At 35.7% G+C, this 20,736-nt stretch overlaps 2 protein-coding genes across 3 annotated transcripts in view; both read left to right on the forward strand.

Annotated features, from left to right (window-relative positions):
* The first annotated feature begins 8,248 nt into the window (after positions 1-8,248).
* On the forward strand, positions 8,249-17,629 carry LOC150099157 (uncharacterized). 2 transcript variants are annotated; one of them, XM_090403949.1, is made up of 2 exons: positions 8,249-8,514; positions 15,933-17,629. In XM_090403949.1, the coding sequence occupies exon 2, from the start codon at positions 16,647-16,649 to the stop codon at positions 17,517-17,519; it is 873 nt and encodes a 290-aa protein (XP_090260075.1). In that variant the 5' UTR covers positions 8,249-8,514; positions 15,933-16,646; the 3' UTR covers positions 17,520-17,629. The 2 variants fall into 2 exon arrangements, with proteins under 2 accessions (XP_090260075.1, XP_090260076.1); XM_090403950.1 differs by lacking the exon at positions 8,249-8,514 and adding an exon at positions 8,547-8,593.
* The window catches only part of LOC150099158 (uncharacterized), a 77,196-nt gene continuing 65,012 nt past the window's right edge, over positions 8,553-20,736 (forward strand). Inside the window, exon 1 of the mRNA XM_090403945.1 lies at positions 8,553-8,660. The gene's annotated coding sequence lies outside the window, so the exon portion shown is untranslated. The remainder of the gene's footprint in view (positions 8,661-20,736) is intronic.

Below are 20,736 nucleotides of genomic sequence, written 5' to 3' on the forward strand. Positions count from 1 at the left end.
TGCCAGAAGACCAGGCAGGCTTTAGTAGAGATAGAGAAACTAGGGACCAAATAGAAAACTTGAGATGTATTATGGAAAGAACAAGGGAATTTCATTTGTTTTATTTATTATAAGAAAGCTTTTCATCGCATAGAGCACAACAGACTGTGCATTGTAATGAGATCAATGGGAATACCTAAACACCAAGTTCTCTTGATAAGAGAGATGGTTGACAACTAAGAAGCTTCACAGTAAAAACAGTCTTTTGAGAAAAAGACATTGTTCGAGTGGAAAAAGGGGTGTGCCAGTATTGTACACTGTTTCCCAATTTTTTAAATATTTATAGTGAATATATTATAAAAGTAGCTGATTTAGACAGAGATCCAGCTGGAATTAAGACTGGTGACAGGAAAATAAATAATTTAAGATACACAGATGATACAACCCTCTTAGCAGTAACTAAGGAAGATCTGGTGCAGTTAATTGTATTGGTTAAGATGTAAAGTAACAAAGTAATTTAAACATCAGCAAAACAAAAGTGATGGCTTCTGGCAATTTATAATAGAGAGAGAGAGAGAGAAAATAGAAATCATTGAAAGTTATGATTTACTGGGGTCCAGAATCAGAAATGGTAAATATGAAGATGAAATCAAAAGAAGGATGGTCATAGGGAAAAAAAGCGATGTTAAACCTCACAAAAATTATGAAAGATAAAGTGTGAGTAAGGTCACGAAAGTTAGAATTGTCAAAGCAATGGTATTTCTAGTAGTGATGTATGGATGTCAAAGCTGGATTATTAAGAAGATAGAAAGCAAATTGATTCATTTGAATTATGGGTGTAGAGGAGATTATTAAGAATCTCATGGACTGCTAGAATGACCGATAAGAAGGTCTTAGACTTATAAAGGCAGAATGCTTCTTGGAGGCAATGTTCGCTAAACAGTTGTTTAGAACAAAATAATTTACCAATTTGAATTGGTAAATTATTTTTGTTTTAAATTATTTATTGGTAAATGGCTCTTCATCCAATTTACCAATAGGATGAAGAGCCATTGTTCACAAGACCAAGAAGAATTAAAAACGAGGGGATGGCAGATAACACACAAAATTGTAAAGTTTCATTGTCCATTAAATTACAATTTTAGATGCGTATAACTTATGTGAGTATTTGTATGCTGATATGTACACATGTATATAACATAGATAAGTAAGTATGAATAATAAAGGTAATGACTTGGGGAAAAAAAGCAGTCAATGCCATTTATTTCTGTATAGGGAGTAAACGAGCCGTTTTAGCCCTGTCTAACTTTTGGAGACTGAGACTGAGTGGGCAGTTCAGTCTCCACTGGTAGCCAAGGCTATCACTAATTAGAGCGGCCCGCAGTGAAGAGACGGCTTAACGCGCTGCCATCTCGTGGTCTCTAACCCTAACACAATATTTGTAATGTCTGAAATTGTGTGGGTTTTGGGAAGTTTACGAGAGGAAAAACCCGAATTTCCGGGAGAAAAAAGCAACTTGCCTGTACCAGAGATTGACTAACTCGAGAATCAGTGGAAAAAAAAGGCTTAGAAAAGGACTTGAACTTGAGTCTATTTTCAAGCGGTTCAGTGCTGAGGAGTGCAAACACCGCTTCTACTGAGTTACGCAGTCTCTTTGAAAAAAAAATAAATAAAAACAATAATAATAATAAAGTGCATATCCTCAACGGACTGTGTCACAGAACGACAGTAAAGTTATACTGTATTATCGATGAATATGGCGTTCTACTCAGGGTGACCACTCAGCAAAAATATTTCGTACTAAATAAAGATTTATTGTTACATAGACCATATATTTACAACGTACTTAAGCTCTTACAAATTGCCTACCGGTTTCGCTAGTAACTGACCAGCTTTCTCAAGGCTTGCATAGTACAAAAAAGAGGTAAATGCAAAAAAGGTTTCAAAATACAATGAACCGTTAGTACCTGTTAGGTAGCTAGGGTTACCCGTTCGCGTGACATAACTACTCAGCATCATGAACACGCGTTAGATGCAAACGCGTAATATGATTATTTGCGTACTGTAGCTCTGTCGAACTGAGGGAGTTAATTAGATTTTTCCAGGTATCGTTCAGAATGGCCCCTTGATTTCTGTTTAGGTTACTTCCTGTACGTAGTACAACTGCCGCTTCTTTAAATACTCGATGCCTGTAATCCTCGTCTACGTAGGGCATGGAGCTGTTATTCCAGTCTATAGTGTGGTTCGAAGTCGAAAAGTGATGTGCCAATCCTGAGGTGATCGTTCTGTTGTGATTAACATCGCCTATATGTTCTTTCTGTCTTATTTCCAGGCTTCTCGAAGTCTGTCCGATGTAGGAAAGACCGCACGTGCATGGAATATTATACACACCTGGATATTTATAAAATGGCACACTGTCTTTAGGGGATCTTAGGACCTGTCTTATGCTGTTTGTTGGTTTAAATACAACCCTAATGTTATGTGTCTTTAACAATCTTGCAATTTTTGTTGAAGTTGAACCTATAAAGGGGATGACTGCTGTTGAGATATGCTGGGCGACTGTTCTTTCTTGTTGGTTATCTTTGTATAGAAATTTGTTGATGATGTGTCTAGAATAATCATTTTGTGATAGAGTTGTAGCTATTTGAGACAGTTCTGTTTGAACTTCTTCCTCGTCAGAGATATATTTTCTAGCTCGATTTCTTAGCGTGTGGATGATGCTGTGTTTCTGTGACCTATGATGGTTAGAAGAGTAATATAGAAAAAAAAATTGTTTTGTTAAAAATCATTTTAACAAAAAACCAATGGACACTAGAAGATATCTATATTACTCTTCTAACCATCATAGGTCACAGAAAACACAGCATCATCAACATGCTAAGAAATGGAGCTAGAAAATATATCTCTGACGAGGAAGAAGTTCAAACAGAACTGTCTCAAATAGCTACAACTCTATCACAAAATGGTTATCCTAGACACGTCATCAACAAATTTCTATACAAAGATAACCAACAAGAAAGAACAGTCGCCCAGCATATCTCAACAGCAGTCATCCCCTTTATAGATTCAACTTCAACAAAAATTGCAAGATTGTTAAAGACACATAACATCAGGGTTGTATTTAAACCAACAAATAGCATAAGACAGGTCCTAAGATCCCCTAGAGACAGCGTGCCATTTTATAAATATCCAGGTGTGTATAATATTCCATGCACGTGCGGTCTTTCCTACATCGGACCGACTTCGAGAAGCCTGGAAATAAGACAGAAAGAACATATAGGCGATGTTAATCACAACAGAACGATCACCTCAGGATTGGCACATCACTTTTCGACTTCGAACCACACTATAGACTGGAATAACAGCTCCATGCCCTACGTAGACGAGGATTACAGGCATCGAGTATTTAAAGAAGCGGCAGTTGTACTACGTACAGGAAGTAACCTAAACAGAAATCAAGGGGCCATTCTGAACGATACCTGGAAAAATCTAATTAACTCCCTCAGTTCGACAGAGCTACAGTACGCAAATAATCATATTACGCGTTTGCATCTAACGCGTGTTCATGATGCTGAGTAGTTATGTCACGCGAACGGGTCACCCTAGCTACCTAACAGGTACTAACGGTTCTTTGTATTTTGAAACCTTTTTTGCATTTACCTCTTTTTTGTACTATGCAAGCCTTGAGAAAGCTGGTCAGTTACTAGCGAAACCGGTAGGAAATTTGTAAGAGCTTAAGTACGTTGTAAATATATGGTCTATGTAACAATAAATCTTTATTTTGTAAAGATTTATTGTTACATAGACAATATATTTACTTGTCTATGTAAATATATTTACATAGACAAGTAAATATATTTACATAGTATATATACTATATTACTATATAGTAATATATTACTATATTACTATTACTTTATGACCAAAACATGTACAATTTATTTCGTACTAACTTATGCAGGAAAAAGATACTAGATCTAAAAAAAAAATGTACTAAATTTTTATTTGCTTTCGTTTCATTCACTCTATTTAGGACATTTTACGGTATTGTTACCTTATTATCATAGATGAACTCAATGTAAAAACCGCTAAATTAACACATGTATAACAAATATGAAAAGAAAAAAAAGTCAAAACTAACCTCACTGTAGTCATCTATGAGTTATGATGATTGACAACTCCAAGAGCTGCAGTTGTCAATCATCATAATAGAAGTCTCAATTGTAACTCTAGCACTTCACATGTATATTAATTTAACATATATAATTTTTAGTCTCATTTTAGTGTTTAAAATAATGTAACATTAAAATTTCAGTTATTTATTATTCTATTTACATACATACAGGGATTCCCACCCGCAAGAAAAACACTGGAAGTATTTATTCATTATTTTTACCAGATTTTTCTAAATTAATTAACTCTTCAGAAACAGTAAAATCTGTGGCTGATGAATGTTTTAATTTTTCTTTTGTCAAAAGGAGTCCATTCATCAAAGCAGTTTTTTTTTTGAGATTTCATTGAGTGAATCTACAGCCAACATTTTAAAAAAAACCTGTCCAGTCCCACAGCTTTATTGACATCCAGAGTACTCCATATGCTGGCCTTTTCTTTTGGATGTGCAAGGTCTAGAATTGAACAAAGCCTCTGAGCTAAGAATTCAGTAAACACTGCAAGTCACCGATAGTAACTGACGGGTCGATAGTTTGGGTATTCTACCTTACCATTTTTTTTTGTGCATCAAAATACTGGTAACGTTTTTCATGGTCTTTGTACATTGCTTTTCATCACACAGTGTAAGCAGTTTTTGCCAAGATTCTGCAAATCATTTCAGTGCCTAAGTTTAGAAGTTCAACTATGACTCCATCCTCACATGCAAAATAAAAATGAATCCGCTGACGCTTTTTATTCCCATAGAGGAAGTAGGCGAGGACGTTTTGCCCAACCTAACTTTTTAGAGACTCAGTGGTTAGTTCAATCTCCACCGATAGCCAATCAGAGATAGCTGGCCAAGAGACCATCACTAATTGTAAATAGCACCCAGTGAAGCGACAGCAGACACTGTTGCCATCTCATGGCCTCAGACTCTAACACAACATATTTATTGTTTGTAAAATAGTGTGGGTTCGACGGTCGATTTTCTTGAGTTTAAAAGACGAAAAACTGGAATTTCCGGGAAAAAACACTCACTTGTCAGTGCCAGAGATCCACTAACTGAAGAATCAGTAGAACAGAGGATTAGAAACATTTCCTGTTTTCGGGGATTAGATTCGAGCTGAGGACTGCTTTCTTTACTATGGGCGCAAATGCCACTTTCATAGGGTTACACGCCTTTCTCACCTGTAGCTTTTCCATTTTAAATGTGTTGGATACTCTACATAACTCCTTCTGGGTAGTATTTAAACCAGGGGTCGGTAACCTGGGGGCCGCATGCGGCCCAAACGTGCATTTTGGCGATCCATAAAAGGTTGAACTTTTCATGTTCCATAAAAGGTTGAACCATATTTACATGGCATGTGGCCCGTATGTTTATTTAAATAATACATTTTATAATATGAATAAATTAAAAATAATTCTATACCTATACTTCGTAATACCACGTGTGCAAATTGGAAATACAAACAAAAGGAAACTTTTAGAAAATAAGGGGATAAACTAAAAGGAAACTTTTGTTTGGTATTATTGAAGATTTACAAACGGAATTTTCAACAACACAAGATTTGTATATTTTCATAAAAATAACATCGAAATGAGATTACTAACCAACTACAGAATGGAAGTTTTGGAATTACAGCACAATGAAACATTGAAGAATGCATTTTCGTTAGAATATATCCAAATATTTTATCAGCGCTTACCAAAAAAATTTGAAGAATTAATCACTTTCGTAAAGAAGATGATAGTCGCATTTGGAAGCACATACAGTTGCGAATAAGCATTTTCTGCCATGAGTTTTAGAAAAAATAAATTTCTTCTCGACCTGACTGATGAACTTTACATGCTTCGATTCGAATTTGCACCTCAGGTTATAAAGTGGATCTAGATAATTTGGCTAAGGGAAAACAATCACAAAAGTCACATTAAGCAAGGAGACACATAAATGGTGATGCATAAACTATATTACTTTGTTTTTATGTGATAATAATTTTCCAATGAGTTTCATTTCCATGCTTGTTTCATATATGATACTTTAAATATTTCTATGTTTTTTAAAAGTGACATAATAAAAATTGATAACGTAAGTATTTTTGTCACTCACTATTTTCTCTTAATTAAACGCTTGCGGCCCGATTATTAAAAATAAAAGTTGAATGTGGCCCGCGAGTCTGAAAAGGTTGCCGACCCCTGAATTAAACCATTCAGTTTATTCGTTGTCTTCGTCATTTGCTTCGCCATCCTTATATAATATTGAGCAAAATTCTTCAATTCTTTTTTTTTGCAAAAGCATATCTATTTCTTGTAATATTCCTATCTCATAATTTGCACCTTTGATTACATTGCACACTGGGACTGAAAATAAGCCAACCAACAATTGCCGCTCATCAGTTGTTTCGATTTTTTGAGGCTATGATTGTCTTCAATTCTTCTTGTATTAATTGACAATAGTATTTTCTTATTTTCTCCTTGATATTTTCTAATATTGTTTTGCACAATTTAGAGTGTTCAAATTTGTTCTCTGGATTATTAGTTTGTTTCATTTTTCTTTGTTTCTTCAGAAATCTCGTCTTGTTTCTGTTCTGTGGTACAAGCTATTTCAGGTGCACACTGCAAACTTTCCAGTCCTTTACAAAAATCAGTGACTTCCATACATTCATGTAACTGCCAATGCTGATCCTCTTGAATTAGTTGCGCATGGTTCAATAAGATATGGGTTGGGAACAGCCTTCATTAAATACGTCAGTAGTTGCTGCACACAGTACCACTGCAGATCAGCAATTGAGTTATTTTACAATTGATTCAACACCTTGGATATCCCTCCGTTTGAATTTCTTAAAAAGAAAGTGGGTCACACGACTAAGAAATTCTGCCTCATAGTATGATAATTGTCGTTGTATCATCAACTTCCTTTTCATATGTTAAGCACATTGCATCTCTCACTTAAAAATTATGTCTGTCATGGTATGGATCATGTTCTGTTGGTATGGAATGGATCCCCTGATATTGCTTGAAGATCAGGTGTCCTTCTAGGAATATCTGAACATCGTTGCTGATAAGTCCATCCTGTAATGCTCTCTTTTTATCCAGCAAGTGACGGTTATTTCATGGAAGACAGTGCTACTGTCCGTCGAGCAAGAATTGTTCAGCAGTAGTTCATCGAACATGATAGCAAATTCCACCATCTTCCCTGGCCACCACAAATCCTGGATCTGAAATCCATTGAGAATGTATGGGACATATTAGGAAAACAGGTCAAAGTCCTCTTTGCTCTGTTTTTCTAATAGGTGACTAGCTGAAGGACTATTTGCTGGACGCCTGTATGTTGTAAATGCAATTCCAGAGGTGGTCTCATGTTGTTACTGAATTACAAACTTAAATTTAATATCGTGTTGGACCTCCTCTGGCCGGAATTACAGCACATTTGCGGTTTGTCACAGATTCCACAACGTGCTAATTTGGGCTAGAGGAGGTCTAACACGGTATTAAATAAAAGTTTGTAATTTAATGGCCACCATGTGTATATGCTTTTTCTTGAAAACAAATTTGACACACACACACTTATACATACTACTCACCACCAAGACTAGTTTCGACCTTTCACGAACTACTTCACAAACGGTGTCATTCTCAGATCCCAGATCAAATCAGAGAGGCTGTTTATCTAAGCTGGACAAGTTCTACAGAATCTGTTTAATTGTAACTGAACTGATGGTGTGATCGCGCATGGATTTTGGTATATGCTATATCTTTCTATTCAGTATAAACAACAGTATAAGCAACAAAAATTTCAAAGAAAAGTGCTATTGTCGCTCTTAACGCACGTGACTGTTCTGAAGCATTTAATGAAAATTGATCCCAACTCATATCTTATTAAACTATGCGCAGGAAATTCAAGAGGATCAGTATCTGCAGTTACATGCCTGTGTGGAAGCCACTGATTTCTGGAACAAAGAAAATGAAATACCTTCATTTTCTGTGTTCAATGCTTTTGTTTTTATTAATCTGTGATGATGCTAGCACAAGTTAGCGAAACGTCGGCTTGTGAAGAATTGATCAGCCAATTAATTACTTATTTGCATTCCAGTTTTTTGGTCCGGAAACTTCGACAGGAAAACCCTATAGTTTTTAAATCCTATGCAAAGAAGCAATTGCCTCACGAAATCTCCCTTATTACCAATCTATTTATAATAACTTAGCTTTAAGAACCCACTGAAATTTTGAAAGGCTTACATATTCGAGCATACTGATAATTTACGAAATGCATGCTGAGCTACTAAAACTGTCTGGCTAGTACTACTTTTTACATAATAACGGTGAGAAGCTGAAAGTTGGGAAGTGCAGTTTATGTCACATGACAGCTTGTTTTTTAGAAACGTTTTGGTAGGTGCTTCATTCATATTTAGTTGTAGTTGATCACATGTTATATTGTTTCAAATTAACCGCACAATACGTTGGTCAGGTGAGAGCAGTAATCTAGTACTAAATTAGACTTTGTCATTCATCAAGTGTATGAGTTTCCAGTACGCGTGAGTACATGTTAATTAATCAAATGAATAGCATTTTAAGTAATACTAATTATTAAAATAATCATACAGTGACTTCCCTTAGAATGCTGATAATTGAGATCAATCATATTTACGAGCAGACAGTTTTTGTAGGGACTCCAAAAAAAAAAAAAAATGTACAGAACCACTTAAGGAGTAATTATTGTACCAACACCAGAGACTAGTTTTATGATCCGATACAAATGATGCGTATTTTTTTATTCCTCAAAAGAGGAGAACAGACCAGAAACACATGATGTTAACGTAATATACAAGCGCTTTAGCCTTAATTACTTAGGCCATAATTCAGAACTACCCAACTTTACCCTTTCATCGTGCTTGGTGGAGAAAATAACCTAAGGAAGAATAAAAGATTGCTTATCTGAGGGGTGGGGGAGTATTCAGTTTTAAGTGCCTGTAAATATATTAATGTTAAATTGTCATTTATCAGGAAACAAATGACTTAGAAATAGTTTCTATTGAATTTTGAGAGAGAGAGAGAAAAAGAGATGTTTGTGTGAATAGTACCTGCTATAATACCGCTATGGGTATTGCAGTAGGTACTTTCTTCTTCCGAATTCTCACCCTCATTTGTTTTTGACAACTTTTTCAACATGAAGAATGTATAGCCACATAGAAAGTGTGTAGAATTTTCAATTAAGAAGGGATATTTGTAGAATTACAGAGCTGGTAATTCTTACAACAAACTTAGAGGACGGCTTGAAGTAATGCTATCACAAAATTGACTGTACAAATAAAAAATGGAATGACTGTGGTAGGATTATGTGCCTCCATAGTGCAATTGGAAGAACAGCAGAACGTTGTGCCCTTCGATCAGAAAAGACCTGGGTTCAATTCTTTTGTGATGAGCGGAATCCTTATGTGGAATTTTTTCGATTGAAGGTGAGTTATCTGATCTCATACAGAGGTAGCATGGTTTTTTCTTCTGCAAACTAAGGTTTTTCATCCCATGGATAGACAAATTGGCCTTCGGAACACATACAATTTACAGCCAAAAAATACTGTTGTTGGTGATGATGGGCAGGAAATGGTGTTGATGGTAATAGTGTCATAGTAGGAGAATTAAGTATAGTGGAGAGGGTGAAATGCATTTAGCGAAGTAGAGTGCCCTCCCTCGATGAGCCTTTGGACTCCCTGGAGGTCTCAAGTAATAATAATGATAACTTTGATGAAAATGGATGATTGGGCAGTGACCATTGTAAAGTGTTCTAGCAGTTCAACCCTATTTTTTTCTACAAATGTCTATCATTCAGTGGAGGTATTGTAGTAAAAAATGTGATAGGATGTGAAAATCGAGGTAGATGAATTGAAGGTAAATTACAGAACCTTGATGTGAATATAGATATGGAGTTAAGTGGTGGTATTACAAGAATGTGCTAGGACCTTTGACCAGGTTGTTTAATGCAAGTTTCATCAGTGGGTGGGTCCAAGGGAATGTAATGAGGAGAAAATAGTTTTATTACACAAAGGAGGCTCCAGGACTGAGGCAGCAAATTATTGACCAATCATGTACTCAGGGCTGGTGGTCAGGGTATTGGAGAAATTGGTCAAAGACAAAATTCACAAATGCTGCATGCTACAGCATGGTTTTGTCAAGGGTAGGTTAATTAATATCTCAGTAATTTACTCACTTGTTGTTGTTTTTTTATTTTTTATAGTAAAGTGACATCCGAGTTGGGTAACGCAAGATGATTATGCCGTAATAATGCTAGACTTTGCAAAAGCATTTGTCAGGATAATTATTATCTAAGACCTCCAGGGAGTCAAGGACTCATCGAGAGAGGCTGTAAATTACCCAACTCAGCTATCATACCTTCCCTTAAATTCATTTACAGTAGATTCACTCACTACTCTCTAGGAGAAAAACCTAGCTCTTACCCCTTTCTTGACCGAGAACAACCTTAACTTCCATGGATGCCCCGTGTTCTCTACCTGCCTTCCATTTAATGAAAAATTTCATCATTTGAAATGCTATAACACCCATTCAAAAGTTTATAGACCTCTATCATATCACCCCTCTTTCCCCTGTTAACCAGAGTCTGTAATCCACATGCTCGCAATCTGTCCTCATAATCTAAATCCCATAATCCAGATATAATCTTTGTAACGCTTCTTTGCACCCTTTCCACAGCTTCTTTATCCCCTTGGAACCCAGGAGACCAAATCTGCGCACAATAATCCAAGTGTGGTCGTATCAAAGCCTTATAAAGAGGCAAAATTACTTCCTTATCCTTACATGTCAAGGTTCGCTTCAACATAGCAATTATCCTCTGAGTTGTATTTGCAACTTTTGCTATGTGACCTTTGAATTTTAAATTCTTATCCACCAATACACCAAGATCCCTTGCCTCTTGAGTTTCTTGTAGCATAATACATGCAACCCTATTATGTAAGGTAAAGCAAATGGGGATGGATATGAATTGTTGATGTGGATGGCATGGTTTTGGCTAGAGTGACTGATGGAGAGCTCTGCAGCACACTGCTAGTGTGCTAGAGAGCGCTGTACATTAATGATTTAGGAAATAATCTGAGGGTAAATATTAAGTTGTTGTTACTGATGATGAAAAACTGGGTAGAGATATAGTTAATGACAGTGATGTACAGAACTTGCAGGATGATTTAAATAGATTGACATTATGAGCAAAGTAGAACAATTGTCAATGTTTTATGTTGGTATATAGTTATGTATTTTGGGATGAAAAAGTTACCAGCTGTTCGCTATGTTGATAGAACTGGACTGCAGGAAACTGATAAGGCTAGCTATCTGGGGAATAAATAATAAATGTTAAAGATACCAAGCTATTTTAAACCTGGTTTACTCCATTTCCCAAGTAAGCAAACAGACAAACAAGTCAAGTTTGCGCCTGCAAGTGTTGCAAGTCTAGCTGATCCTGCAACTAGTGCAAGACCAAGGCAACTCATGGTAAAAATAGAATAAGCTCTGATCTAGATTCTAGATCAGAGCTTATTCTGATCTAGATTCTAGATCAGAGCTTATCAGCTAGACTTGCAACACTTGCAGGCACAAACTTGACTTGTTTGTCTGTTTGCTTACTTGGGAAATGGAGTAAACCAGGTTTAAAATAGCTTGGTATCTTTAACATTTATTATACCCAAGGTAAAATACTTCCTACATTTATATCTCCACCTTATGGTAACTTGTCCTGGTAAAATACTTATAAGCTCTGTATTACTAAAATCTTGGTATTTCTAGCCTGGCTCCCAATGATGAGACCTCAATAAAGGTCGAAACCGGTCTGGGTAGTGGCCCCCCCCTTGCCTTTAATACAAAGCATCATACATCTCTTCCAGGAGATGTGCTTTGCATTAAGGGTAAATATTAAGATTAGTGATCAGAGCTTATTCTATTTTTACCATGAGTTGCCTTGGTCTTGCACTACTTGCAGGATCAGCTAGACTTGCAGGTGCAAACTTGACTTGTTTGTCTATTTGCTTACTTGGGAAATGGAGTAAAACCAGGTTTAAAATAGCTTGGTATCTTTAACAAGTAAATTTGATGTTAATAAGGCAGTAGGATTTGACAGTATATTGCCATGTCTTGAGGGAATGCCCTATGGAATTAATGGCACTTTGGTTCAATTATTTAACATGAGTCTTACAACAGAGCCAGTTCCAAGGAATGGAAGGTGGGAAAAGTTATTTCACTTCACAAAGGGGGGGGGGGGCGGTAGGAATAAGACTAAGGCTAACTAATCTGTGTATATCTGGGATTGTTAAGACATTAGAGAAGTTGGTGAGGACTAGGATTCAGAAGTAGGTTGATAATAGTAGTATTTTTTGATGGCCAGTATGGGTTTGTTAGGGGTAGGTCATGTAGGAAATGCATGTATAGTGGTGTCCTTGGATTTTTCAAATGCCTCTGACAAGCTGATAGCTAAACTGAAACAGATAGAAGTAGATAACAGAGTAGTAAGTTGGATAGCTGGTTGGCTATTGAACAATGAGTATCAGTAGGTTGTATATGGAGAAATGGTATCCTAAAAGGAAAAGTTACTAGTGCAGTGCCACAGTGATCTGTTTTGGAACCATTATGACTTGTATGTTAATGACATTAGGACCGGCTTAACTGGAGATGTGCTGTTTGACAATGATGCAAAGTTGAGAAGGGCTATGGGAGTAGATAACAGATTAGTAAGTTGGATAGCTGCCTGGCTATTGAACAGTGAGTATCAGTAGGTTGTATATGGAGGAATGGTATCCTAAAAGAGGAAAGTTACTAGTGCAGTGCCACAGTGATCTGTTTTGGAACCATTATTGTTTGACTTGTATGTTAATGGCATTGGGACTGGCTTAACTGGAGATGTGAAGCTGTTTGACGATGATGCAAAGTTGAGAAGGGCTATGAGAAGTAGAGCAGATGTGGCCTCAGAGGAGGATCTGAATATACTATATGAGTAGGTAAATGATTGGAGCTTTAATGTTACAAGTTCATGAAATTTGGTAGGTAAGGTTGGGACGCAGCTACTGGAGAAATTTTGAAGGTGGTGGGGGAGATGAGAGATCTGAGAGTGATGGTGGACAGAGACTCGAACTTTATGGATCACATTGCTAAAATTGTAATAAAAACACCCCAATGGATTATGGCAATAATGAAGTGGACATTGACATGCAGGGAGAAATAAGTTGTGGTTTCCTAGGATACTACATCCCCCTGAAAACCAGAATACCAAATCTGTGCACAGATTTGGTATCCTGGTTTTCAGGGGGGGATGTAGTGGAAAAGGTCCAGAGAATGTTTACTAAGTTAGTGTCAGGTCAATGTAATGTCAGATACAAGGAGAGATTGAGGGAATGCAACTTACAGAGCCTTATGAATAGGAGAAGAAGAGGGATATGATTCAGGCATATGAGTTGATGAGGGGGTTACTAGATTAATGTGGAGAAGATATTTCTTAGAGTAAGGAGAGACAAGGGTAGAACTCGAGACCATCTGTGGAAGCTGTATAAGAAGGATGTGAGCAGGTAGTGAGAAGCAGGTTCTTTGTGTGGAGAATAATTGGTGAATGGAATGCATTGCCTGAAAGTGTGATGAGTGTAGAAACTGTGAATGGTTTGAGACAGGGCTCAATCTTTTGGTATGAGAGAGTATAGACTGCTTGTGGTGAGTACCTTAACTCCATGGAGGTCAGATAATAATAACCTCTGTCTCTCTCTCTCTTGAGGAGTGATCTGGTAGAATAAGTAGAGATTATTTGCTGGCTGCTGATTTGTAAGGATTAGTCCCATGCAATCATGTGTGGTAGTAGCTAGCTTACAGAACAGACTGCTGCACTCCCAAATGTGTGTGTGTGGGTGGGGGGGTAGTGGGTCACTATGGTGTCTTGTATTTAGGCTCGGGTCTATTTAGAGCTCCTGCTGAATGTTTAATGGAATAAAAACAACACAAGGAATGAACTTAGAATCACAAAGAATTATAATGTAGTTTATTCCTCTGGCTTCATTTATTCCATTAATGGTTCAAAATTATGGAAAACTCAAATTTATGGAAAAATTATTCCATAAATTTGAGTAGTGTCACCTGCACTACATGTTAGAATGGGAATTATAGAAATCAGAAAACTCACTTAGGTGATTAAACATACTGACATCCAATTTAGGCATGCAATAAATAATAAATGAGGGTTTATTTAACTCTGTAGATTTCCTGAATTTATTCACATAGCTGACGCATTCTACTCTATCATGAGCATCTTTGTCAACAATTTTCCTTCAGATTAGTCTCATATTTGTCAGGACTTCAGTATTGTTAAATCATATATTTTGGTTCTCTGACTGTGTTAGTATCTTATTCCTGCCACCATGGTGGCAACCACTTATTTTGGTAACCTTTAATCCCCTCCCTCTTTTATTTTTGTGGCCATCTGCTCCAAACATCCTTGATGTTTATTCTGTCACTAATGCTTTTCATTCCTGTAATTTTTCTCAGAACTCCCATATCTGTGGTTTCTTGCCCTAATTAGCAGTTTTATTTCTAATCCAACTTTTCCGATCAAGTCTGCTGTTAGTTTTGTTTTTTGGTCAGTTTATTTCTTATTCTATATAAATTTATTCATTTGACTTTCTACCATACAAACTTTCCTTATTCTATCATCTATTTTGTATTTAATTTCAAAATGAAATGTTGCTGGCCTGGTAGGCTGAGTGGTTAGCATATCCACTCTCCAGCCAAAAGGCTGCGAGTTCGATTTCTGTTGTGGACATGAATGTTTGTGATTGTCTGTGAAAATACTAGTGGCGGTGGAGGCCAGTAGATGGCATTGGTGTAGATGATGTTGGTATAGTTGCAATTTGCTGTAGTTGGTAGATTGTGAGTGGTGGAGATAGAGAGTTGTAGAGTAGGTGCCATCCCTCGATGTGTCTTTGGACTCTCTGGAGGTGTCACATAATAATAATAATAATAATTTGCCATTTTCACTAAAAATTGTCTTTAAATAACTGAAATATTTTATTTGTTCTATAAACTTGGCATTGAAAATGAAGTTGGTTTTGTTTTATTGATTTTTCATGCCATATTTGTTATAACATTTATTAAGTTTAAGTAAAGATAAAGAATCCTGAAGAGTGATACTGGATTTATGTAGACATATAAGAATGACATGCATGAAGAGCTGAGATGAACTCCAGTTTTGATATCAGCTTTAATGGCACTTCATAATGTGACATATGGGTGATAAACATGAGTGAAGCTAGTATGCATTCTTGTCTTACATCTGATTTTACTGAAACCAGCTTAGTGTACCTCCTCCAATTCTAACTGCTGACTACTTACAACTTAAGTATAAACTGTGTTTTGCTCAGTATAATGTCTTGCTGACTATAATGGTAGCATTTCGAACAGCTTTTCTCTTGGTATCTTTCCAAAACTAATAAACTTAAATACAGATATGGCATTCTGACTCTTATTATTTTTATTATCCACCTTTGTGCCCTTCCCAAAGTGTCCTCATTTCCTTTTGACATCCAGACAATCTGATCTGCCAAGAATAGTTCAGATTATCATTAAAAATATTAGTAAAAAAAAATACACCAATTGAATTTGATAAAAAATATATTCATACAGATAACTTATTTGTAATATATAATAACAGTTAGATGCATTCAGTTTTGTTACAGAAATGTTTAATTCCAGGTTGTACATAATATTATACTCACCACTGAAATTGTATGTGTTATAACTGTGAAGTAATGATTTTTGTTTTGTGTCATTTGCAGAACATCATTAAAAGAGACAGAGTAAGGAATCCACAAAATGTGTCATACAACTTTTGCTTCAGAATATTTTCCTGTATACTTTTGAAGTCTCTGACTTAGCACAACAGTGATGTGAGGGGTCTTCAATAAAAATAATATTAAAAGCCAAATTCTTATGAGAAATGTGTAGGATAATGAAGTTTGTGTCTAATGTGTGAAATTCACTTGTATTTGTAATCATCGAAGCAGCTAATTTGCTTTGTATTGTGAAAACGTTTACTGCTCTTCATTTGCATGGTCTTATGTGTCATCTTAAATCTATGCAAAATTTGACGGTAGTACGGACCATAAATGTGTAGTAAAATTTCTTCATAATTTAGCTGTTAACACTTGTGATAAACCATTTTCAAGAATTTCTCATTTTAAAATGCAAAGCCTAGTTGATAATAATGAGAACTGCATTCATTTTGCAGTTTGTAGGTGGTATTGCATTTCACTGTGTTAATTATTTTAAAACATACCTATTTTATAAAATACATGTAGTTTGTGGTAAATCATTTTCACAAGTCTTTGATTGTAACATACAGAAAAATATACTACGACAAATGTTTTACTTGTGAAATATGTAGTAAATTATTCTTAAACTGTTGATCATTAAACCCACACAAATTTCACATTAATAAGTACAGTTACCTGCAAAATTTATAATATCCTTTTTAAGTTTAAAATCTTAAAATGCACAAAACAATTCATTCTGAGAAAAATTTTACATGTGAAGTTTGTGGTAAATCATTTTCAGTACCTCATAAACTTAAAACACATTCAAAGTGCCATATGAATGAGAAACCTTTTAGATGTGAAATATGTGGTCATTCATTTTCAGAAGCTCATCATCTTAAAACACACACAATAGTTCACACTAATGAGAAACCATTTATTTGTGAAATTTGTGGTAAATCATTTTCACAAGCTCATCATCTTAAAGCTCACATAATAATTCACACCAACGAAAAACCTTACAGCTGTGAAATTTGTGGAAAATCGTTCTCGCTTCCTCATAATCTTAAGACACATGTTTGGCTCCACACTAATGAGAAGCCTTTTACCTGTGAAATTTGTGGTAAATCATTTTCACTTCTTCATTATCTTAGAACACATTCAAGGATCCATACAAATGAAAAACATTATACTTGTGAAATTTGTGGTAACTCATTTTCACTATCTCACAATCTGAAAACACATCGTGCAACAGTTCACACTAATGAGAAACCTTTTATCTGTGAAACTTGTGGTAAAACATTTTCACGAAGTTCAGCTCTTAAAAAACACAAAAAAGTTCACACTAACGAGAAACCTTTTTCCTGCCAGATATGTGGGAAATCATTTTTACATGCTTATGGTCTTAAAGAACATGAAACAGTGCACACCAAAGAGAAACCTTTTGCTTGTGAAACTTGTGGGAAATCATTTTCACGATCTTTTAATCTTAAAAGACACAGAGTAGTGCACAGTAATGAGAAGCGTTTTTTCTGTGAAATTTGTGGTAAATTGTTTTCACTATCTCATAATCTTAAAATACATGCAAGACTACATGAAAAAACAATCTGAATTGATTTTTTCCTTTGAAATAGAGACTCATGTGGTAAATGGTTTTCATAAGTTTCAAATTGTAAAGCAAAGCTTAGATTATCTGCAGAATTTATAATAAATCATTTTCATATCAAGTCAGTGGTGTTGTAAATTATTTTTATATTAAGTCGGTGGTGGTAGAACAGAAAAACTATGATAATTTATTAAGATGCAGATTTTTTGATCGATTACAAATGAGCATCATATCAGTGACTTTCAATCACAGAACGTGGAGGGCACTACAGTCAAGTAATTTTGGAAAATGATCAGAAGAATTAATCTCCTAGCATGGTGCTCTCTAGGGCTGAATTTAAGATGGTTAACACCCCTACCGGCTGAGGTGGATAAATAGTGAGACCGAACTGCACTTCTTATCCATGTTATTCAATAGGTGTTACAGAAATCGTATCCAGATTTAGCTGGATGTCCTGGCCAGTTGGGGGATTAATAGCTGTTCAGCTGAAGGTGGCTTTAAAATCACCTCCCAAAGTTTGGGCAAATGCAGCAATACTTAAGATTTGGGAAACTATTTCTGGCATCAACATCACTACTGATGGTAGAAATAGTTTCTCAGATTTCTAATGGCAATTATAGTATTTTTCTATATCATCTGTGAAGTGGATAGTGTCCAATGCACACCAGTCTATTAGTGCTGACATATAATGACAGTAGTGCACATATTTATATGTGCACTACTGTCACCTACATCTCACCAAATGCTTAAGTATTTGGTGAGGTTTCTGTAGCAGTTTTTTTTTGAGGTTGAAGCAAAATTGATGCAGATTCTTTGCCTTAAAATCCACCATTTCATTTGGAGAAGAAAATCTCCAAACCACTAAAACAGCATTACAAAAATGTATGTAATCTAAGAATGCAGCCTCATCAACCTTTGGGATCCATTGGTGGGAGGCTGCATACTCTGTTGGAGGAACTGGCCTAGAGGAAGTGGAGGAAGCCAGGGACTTTGGGAATGATGATTAATAAAAACTTGAAGTTTTGGGGTGTATTGCTAAAGGTAATCCAGAGGATTGCTGCATTACTGAGAAGGATGCTGACCAGAATAAAAGAATGGTTATTCCATTGTATAAAGCTCTGATCATGTTTGGATTTGAAATGGATAAATTCATCTTGGAGAAGGTGCAAAGGCAAGTAACAATTGATTATTTCAAGAAATTGATAATTGCAAGAAAAATTGATATCAGGGCTGTACAATTTTAGCTATAAGGATAGATTGAGACTATCAGAATGCAGAATTTGGTAGATAAAATAAGGAGAGGTGATATGATTGAGACATTTAAATTGTTACAGGGTTGATATTGGGGAGTTCTTTCATATGGTAGAATAAGGGTAAGAAGCAAGGATAAGGGGCCATTATGGAAAGTTATGAATGGGAGTGGTCAGGGGCATGAAGGATGGCTGAACTGTGGAATGCATTCCCTGATAGGATAGTGAGACCATGAATGGTAAATGAGTTTATGAAATAGTGTGGTAACTTTGTGTTTTTTAAGATAGACCTCTCATGATGAGTCATGATTCCAAGGTGGTCCTGAATAATAATAATATGGTAAGTGCATATAATCTTCAAAGGCTAGATTGTATCAAAGCCTTGGGCACATCCAGCTCAGTCTACAATAGGTGTAGAAGAAAAACTATTACCATCTTCCCTGAACATAAGAAATACATATTCTGCCATCATTCTGGTAAGCTGGCACTTGCAGACTTTGCATTAGATACTTCTGTTCACGTGACTAAATGGAAGAAGACTGTGATTCCATAGAAGCCATTACAAGACTGAGAGAGATGACTTTTGGAGTTCTCATTAGCAGTGAAACACTCCTCAAATTTATCCATAGTTTGGGAAATTATCATTTTAAGATCACCTTCAACCCATTTGGCTATGTACTGCCTTAAATCTAGTCCTAAAGAATGCCATGATCAGAGCTCAGTTCTCTTGTCTGCTACAATTTATTTATTTATTATTATTACATGGACTTCCATAGAATTGCATGATTTATCTACACACTGTATGAAATATACATTTACCTTGTAAATGTATATTTATGTTAATGTGTTTATTCTGGCTGGTATGTGAGAGAAAAACTCAGAGATGTGGAGGTTAGCAGGGATTTTTTTTTTCTCCTTCTCTCTTAGAGGAAAAAAAAATCCCTGTTACTGCCATGAAATTGGCTAATTCATGTTCAGTTAATAAAGCTCATGCAAAGATTCCTCATGTCAAAAGAATTGAACTCAGGTGTTTGTGCTACATTGCCCTTCCAGTTGACCTATGGAGGAATTTGTTTTCACCATTATCAGATTCTTGATATGTACCCTGAAGGGGTGTACAGGATATTATGATATCTGGAGAATTTTCCTCCAAATTAGTCTGGTATCTGTCAGATTTATTTAATATTGTCAGGTCTTATGCTTCAACCTGATCTTTGATCCTGGCAACAAACTGTACTTGAAATCAGCTCTGTGCCTGCATTCTGCTAACAACACCAAGTTCCTTCCTAATATTTTTAATATTAGGAAGGAACTTCATTTTTAATATTATTCTGCCATTCACTCCCCTAATATTCTTCTAATATCTCTCAAACATGTGGTCTATGATATTTGATTAACTGTTTTACTTCTACTCCAGCTTTCTGATACATAAGTTAATATTGGTGTTTTGGCTAATTTCTCTCTTATTCCATATAAATTTATTCAGTTGACTCCACCATAACAGCTTTGCATAGTCTGTTATCTGTTTACATATTTAATTTTTCAGTGATATTTATAAGTTTGGAATCCTCTGCATCACCCTAAATTTTGCTGGGAAAAGTATCTTTTGTGGAACTGATAAAATGTAACTGCAATAAGAAAAATGACCCTAGTGATACCTGTGAAGTTTATTGAATACAAAATTCTGTCTCTTGTATTTAATTATTTGGGAAGTCATGTTTATTCAGTGATATTCCACAAATATTTGTGGGATATTAATCCAATAATCTTTGCTAAAAATTGTGCTGAAATTGTTGAAATGTTTGAACGGTGTTGACATTTTTTTTCACCCGGTTATACTATAAATTAAAGATGCCAAGAAATGATATTCTTGGTTTTTGGCATCTATAATTTGTAGTATAACCAAGTGAAAAAATGCCCAACATTTTTCCTTTCATCCAGAGTATATTAATGATAAGTTTATACACCTTTG

The sequence above is a fragment of the Typopeltis vanoorti genome, chromosome 14 (genome assembly GCF_054136105.1).
Source record: "Typopeltis vanoorti isolate ZY-2024b chromosome 14, IOZ_Tvanoo_1.0, whole genome shotgun sequence".
Lineage (NCBI taxonomy): Eukaryota > Metazoa > Arthropoda > Arachnida > Uropygi > Thelyphonidae > Typopeltis > Typopeltis vanoorti.

Excerpts from the sequence above, each read along its gene's own strand:
- LOC150099157 (XM_090403949.1), top strand. The coding sequence starts at position 16,647 with ATGCACAAAACAATTCATTCTGAGAAAAATTTTACATGTGAAGTTTGT.